The sequence below is a fragment of the Myotis myotis genome, unplaced genomic scaffold, assembly GCF_014108235.1.
Source record: "Myotis myotis isolate mMyoMyo1 unplaced genomic scaffold, mMyoMyo1.p scaffold_m19_p_11, whole genome shotgun sequence".
NCBI classification, from domain to species: domain Eukaryota; kingdom Metazoa; phylum Chordata; class Mammalia; order Chiroptera; family Vespertilionidae; genus Myotis; species Myotis myotis.
This window is the reverse complement of record NW_023416315.1, coordinates 78,284,401-78,290,778: the sequence shown is the minus strand read 5'-3', so window position 1 is coordinate 78,290,778 and position 6,378 is coordinate 78,284,401. Positions and strand designations below refer to the sequence as shown.

Below are 6,378 nucleotides of genomic sequence, written 5' to 3'. Positions count from 1 at the left end.
CCACCTAAGTATGTGTCTATCATTTTACTTTTTATCCAATCCCAAGGGTTCCCCTCCCCCAACCCCCTGCACCTGCTTTTGCTTTCTCCCTCCTCTCTAATCTGTCACCAATGGATTTCATGTAACCCATCTATGTCCCCTCCTTTGATTGCAATGTATAAAAATAGATGAAAGCCTACCATTCTCAGGAGCACTAACCCAATTCATTGAGATTCTGCTTTCCAGCAACTGTTGACAGTTTGGCTGAAATAAACTCACAAAAATTCTTTACAGGTTTCAATGTTTTTACATTAACAAAGCTTTCAGGAGAAATGAGAGAGATCTTAGGGGTAGACCAAGCCAAGCTCCAAAACCGTCTTGTAGTTTTACCAAAAAGTGAAATTCATCTCTGTATTCTTATAAGAAATATTAGTGGTATTTCCCAAAATAAAATAAATTACATTTTTGCACAAATATGAGAAAATAGAAAAGTTTTATTGTAGTAACAATAAGCAAACAATTGAAGTGGGAAGGGGAAGCAGTGTGGGGATGACCCACCTAGCAGTAAGTAATCAAGGCGTGGGGTGATGGAGGTGCAGTGGCAACAGTTAATTTCACAAGAGAAGAAGAGAACTAGTTATTCAGAAAAGTGGTTACCTTGAGGTTGCTCAAAGACTTTCTACAGAAACATCTGAACACACTTAACATTGTTCTCTTAGCTGTTGAATCTGTCTTTTACTCTTTCTGGCATTTCACTTAGTCGAGTTCTGAAAAATCTGTTTTTCAGACAACTCCTTTTTCTTGAGTGGACAGATGATAAGGACCTATTTCAGTCCTTTGAAAGAATGTAATTCAACAAATTTATGTTCATTTAGAAAGAATTCTTTTTTTTAAAATATATTTTTTTTATTGATTTTTTACAGAGAGGAAGGGAGAGAGATAGAGAGTTAGAAACATCGATGAGAGAGAAACATCAATCAGCTGCCTCCTGCACATCCCCCACTGGGGAAGTGCCTGCACCCAGGCACATGCCCTTGATCGGAATCAAACCTGGGACCTTTCAGTCCGCAGGCCAACGCTCTATCCGCTGAGCCAAACCGGCTTTGGCACATTTAGAAAGAATTCTATAAGCATTCTAGCTATCCATTACCTAATACAAATAATTGATTTCTTTAACCATATGGGTAAAAAGGTCATTGTCATCCCAAAGGCAAAAATGTGGATTAGAAGCCACAGGGAGAGATTATGTTCCAATCTAGAAAGACGCTAGAGAATCATTGTCTTTTGGTCTCCTGCATTCCCTCTCTTTGTCTGTAAGAAATAGTTTAGAAGATAGGGAGCATCCATACTTTCTATTTTGGAATTTCACAAATTGAGAATGTGTCTCATCCCTGTTAAATAAATGAAACAGATATCTACCAATTGCCAATAAGAAACTTTACTAAACACCTAGTCCTGAGAACTTGAAGAACAAAAACAGAGAACTCTGACTTTGGGGAATGAGTTCTATGGGAAGGAACACTTGAAAATCGCAGGAAACAGATTTTTAAAAATCTTAAATGCACTTGAATAGTCTAAGGAAAAAAGGTAAAGTGATCAAACCTTTGATTATGTTAAGTGTAAAAGTACCTTGCTGACTCTCAACTTCATCTCTGGCTCCCTGCAGCCTTTTTAGATGGCAAATCTCCCTTTCTGCCGATTCCCTGTCCAGTTCTGCCTTTCTCTTTTCTTGCTCCACTTTATCCTTCAGGTTTCTGATTTGTTTTTGATATTTCTCTCTTATTTGCCTTTTCTCTCTCTCCAGGTCAGCTTTGTATTTTTCTTGTTTCACTTTAATCTGTTTCTGAATCTCCTCCTCAACCTTTTGGTACATCTCATCAGTGTAGCATCTTCCCTTGTTCTGCGTCACCATGCGCTGGACCAGGTCCAACAGCTGTGCCCTCTGAGCCTCCTGCTCAGCCCCTGTCGCCTTATTGTTGAACTCACAGTGACGACCCCTGAACTGCTCCATCAGATCTTGAATGACTTTTGGGGCTTCCTTTAAGTAATCATGGAACTCCATGCCATCCAGGTTCATCTTTCCGGGTGAATAAGAGAATCATGTATCTCCTAGCTTGGGATCCAAACATTGACAGCATCTTCTCCACAGCCTTTTGTTCTTCCTTTGTGTACCGGCCCAGAGGGACCACCAGGAGCACAGCGTGAGGGCCAGGGGAGGTCAGGAGGATGCAATTGGCAATCTCCTTTTGTGTGTCAGCATTCCCTGCCTCAATGTCAAAAATGCCAGGTGTGTCCATGACGACAATTTCTTTCCCATTCCACATGCTACTCCCTTTCTGACAGACCTTGGTGATGGATTGTGCTGCCATTCTGGAACAAAATGCTGTCTTTCCAAGGATGCTGTTCCCTGTGGCACTTTTTCCTGCTCCAGTCTTACCCACTAAGACAAGTCGCAGTTGTGAATCTCTGGGGTCTTGGTTTCTAAGCCCTGGGACATGAGGAAACAAAAAACACAGCATTAGGATTGACCTCCAAACTTTCCTGATGCAAAGGCCCTGCCCACTGGTTTTTCTCTATTGCCCACTAGTGTCCTGTCAGTGAGCCACCTCTGCACTCACAGGAAGTCTGTGGAACACCTGGGCCTCACCTCCCTCCTAAAGGAGGTGGGGAATGCCGGGAACTTCTCAGGGGTCCCTTGGGTTGCTCTCTTTGACCTGTGGAAACTAGATGCCTATGGAAGAAGGTGCAAAATGGTACAAGTAAGAACTCTGAGCCACGGCTGGTAGCTGTTCTTCATAAGCTAATGTAGGAAGTAACACAAAATATGACTCTGGGACATCACAGTGGAAGATCCCCTTCCCTCAAATGATATCCAAAATGGAACTTTTATTCTTTCCATTAAGAAGTCACATAGGTGTTTGATTCAAGCCATCCCACCATGAAAGGGAGTAAAGGGCACATGTGCAGAAAGACAAAGTGTTCCTTCATATTTCACATATGCATCCATCTTCTCAGGGATTCTGAACCACAGGAGAGCAAAATGCCATACTTTTAATTTATGACCAAAATGTAGAAATCTTCTGAAGTTTTCCTATCTTAAATTAGTACATAGAAGACTTCTATCCAGAAAGTATTGAGAGTTCTCTGGAGTTACTCTAAAATCCCTTGATACATAAATAATAGTAATAACAACTCATACAGAGTAGCATCAGTTGAGTTATACTTTTTTAGTTTCACTTGGTTAGACATGTCTACTTCTTAGGACACCTGGACGTTAATTAAAGAACAGCATAGCCTACCACCTGAATGATGTTTTAAATACCACTGTGTCTCAAGTTAAACACCAAATCATCTATATAGGTCTTTTTCCTCTTTCTAGTCAGTAATTCTCTGTTTATCTCTTCCATGTGTTTATAAACTTGAAATCTTCAGAATTTGTTCAGCACAGACAGGGACCATAGAAGTCAACTGACGAGCACATCTGAGAGCCCGTTTCTACCTGAAGGAAGACTCTGTCAGCACAGCCCTTTAATAAAACTGAACTCTTGCATGAGGAAACCTGGATTACAATGACCTGTCTCTGCTTTGAGTCGATGCATACATCACCAAACTGACAGTATTGTTGACATGATTGTAAACTCCATTTTATTTTTTAGAGATATCATCACTATTCATCCAGTTCCTCAGACAAAACTGGGAATCTCCTTGGATTCCTCTATTTCCCTTGCCTTCCAGATATGACCCATTGGCTAGTTCCCAAATCTGACTGCTTCTCTCCAATTGAAGACCATCATACTAGCCCAAGCTACGATCACTATCAATGACTCAGCTAGTCCCCTAAGTGGTCTCTTTAATTCTGTTGTGCCCTCTTTTTCTATTCTGTACATTGGAATGATTTTTCAAAAATTTCAATCAAACAGCAGAGATTTTGCAGACCCCCCCCCCCACTCTATCTTCCAAAAAATCAGTTGTTATTCTCCCTCTCACACACACTTTATGGTGAAGCTGTTGCTAATCCAAGGATTAGCAAAACCATTCCTAAGGCAGAGTATCCCACATTTGATAACCAGAATTCTTAGATGAGAGAAGTAAATTTCCTGAAGCTGAGAGCAGTTGCTACAGGATGGCTATGATGAAGAGAAAATGTGAGTGGCAGTTCAGATTATTACTTAGTTAGCACCACAGCGGAAGACTCCAACCTAAGGATATCCTGAGGGCATTAGTTGGTCATCCAGAGAGAAGTAGGACAATCATGGGAGGTGAAATGAAAAGTCACCAAAGGCCAGCTCCAACACTGCAACTATTTGCCAATGCTGATAGCATATGGCAGTCTGTTGATAGACTGCAGATATGGCCATGAATTAATCCCAGGTCTGTACACATGCCTCTTTAGCATGTGGATTTGCAGCTCCTCCCACAAGGTGCTGAGTCTGTTTCTCCACACCTTGCATCTGGGTGGGCCCTGTGACTTGGTCTGGGCAATAGGGCAGTAGAAGCATGGTGCAAGTACATCCCAAAAGTGCTGATACCCTGGAGCTTGATGTCTCTTGCTCTTCAGAACCCTGCAACTGATTGATGATGAAGGACACAAGGCCCGGTTATCCCTATTACCCTGGCCTTCCCAAGAGCCTGCTAACTACTAGACATGGCCATGGGACTATCCATTCGAAAGTATCCAGTTGCTGGATCTTGAGAGTATTACCGGTATGCTAAGCGAAATAAGTCAGATGAACAAAGGAAAACAACTATATGATTTCACTTACACATGGGATATAAAATAGAAAGCAACAAGGGAACAAACAATACAAATAAACAAGCTCATAGTCGCAGGCAGCAATATGACAGTTACCAGAGGGAGTGAGGGGTGGGAAGAGGTTGAAGCAGGTAAAGCGGGTGAAATATATGGTGATGGAAGGAGTCAATGCAATACACAGATGATATATTATAGAATTGTACACCTGAAACTTCTATAATGTTATTAATCAATGTCACCCCACTTAATTTAATCTGAAAAAAAGATTATCCAGCTGTGTACTGAACCACCGGCTTAGCACCGGTGCATGAGCAAGTCTGGCTGAGATGAGCCCAGTTGCCCAGACCCAAAAAATTCCCAGCTATCTACCAAATTGATTGCCAAAGTAATGGTTGAGGTTTTAGGGTACTAAGTTGTGTTGTGGTGTGGTACCAAACCAGCAAAAAAATCAACTGATACAGTTGATTTCTATAGATAAGGAAGTAAAAGGAGGGTTGCATGAGAAAGTGAGTGAGCCAGTCTGTTGAATTTGTTGGTTTCTACCTCCAAATGGATTCTACCTCCAAAACATGCCTCCAGGAGCAGGGAAATTAGGACCTGAATGAATCAATTCCTCTCACATTCCTCCTTCCCAGTCTTCTCTCAGGCGGAAGAGATTGGCAGAGAAACTAGAGAGGCTACAACTGGCCCTTCTGGTGTGTCCATGTTGTTGGAGTAGGAAATAAGAAACCTCACTAGCCTGGGATCAATCAGGATACTTTAATCTCTCTTCCTCTTAGAGGTTATGGGGTGTCATGAAGAGACAGTGCAGAAATTCCAGAGAAAAAGCTGAGTTAACTAAGAGAAAAGAAGAAATGGGGTTGAAATATTTTGCTCTTGCTCAGATGAAGACTGGCAGAGAGGACAGGAGAACCCACTGCCAGGTTCCCTCCGTCCCATCTGGTCTGGGAAACCCAAGCACCGTCTCACCATGGCCGGTCCTGGGTTCACTGAAGTTGGAAGGAGTACTGTCCAATTGAGCTGCCATCACAGTTTGAATTTCTGTAGATAAGAAACAGAACTCATTTTAGGGAAATGGAGAGTAACTGCCAACCAAAACCGCATGCAGCCAACGGTTTTTTCTATTTTCCATAAACTTGTTACTTGATTTCACCTTCCCTGTTTCCCAACACTTCTCCTCCCCCCCTCCCCCCCCCCCCCCATTGTCAGTTCCTTTTCACTTGTTGCTTCTTCTCTACACAAACATATTTCAAGTGCTTCCTCAGCTCTGGTTCTGGGCGCCTTTCCTAACGAACATGGCGATCAAGTGCGTCCGTTTGCCGAATGCACCCGAACACACGGAAGCTTACCCAGGCACATGTGGACAATAAGGAGGCCGTTTCCAGAATTGGGCATTTTGTCACTCGAGTAAAAATAAAATGTCATGAGTAAAGATTAATCTCTTTATAGTGCAATTCATAACCTTTTTATATAAATGTCAATATTGGAACAATGTATCTTGGATGTTTTCACTATGTATCTTTGCTACGCAACACCGATGTACAGGTTTACATCCAGTTTTAGAATTGCATTATTGATCATGAGTAACGTGAGAAATAATATTACTCGAGTGATGCCCAACTCTGTCCATTGCAAGAGACAAATAT

General features: G+C 41.9%; 1 protein-coding gene across 1 annotated transcript; it reads right to left on the bottom strand.

Annotated features, from left to right (window-relative positions):
* Positions 1–999: 999 nt before the first annotated feature.
* LOC118666512 (GTPase IMAP family member 4-like) lies at positions 1,000–5,903 on the bottom strand. Its single transcript, XM_036328957.1, is given in 3 exon segments — positions 1,000–2,050; positions 2,052–2,467; positions 5,702–5,903. Coding segments are annotated over 3 exon segments (990 nt in total). The 5' UTR covers positions 5,760–5,903; the 3' UTR covers positions 1,000–1,534.
* Positions 5,904–6,378: the final 475 nt, after the last annotated feature.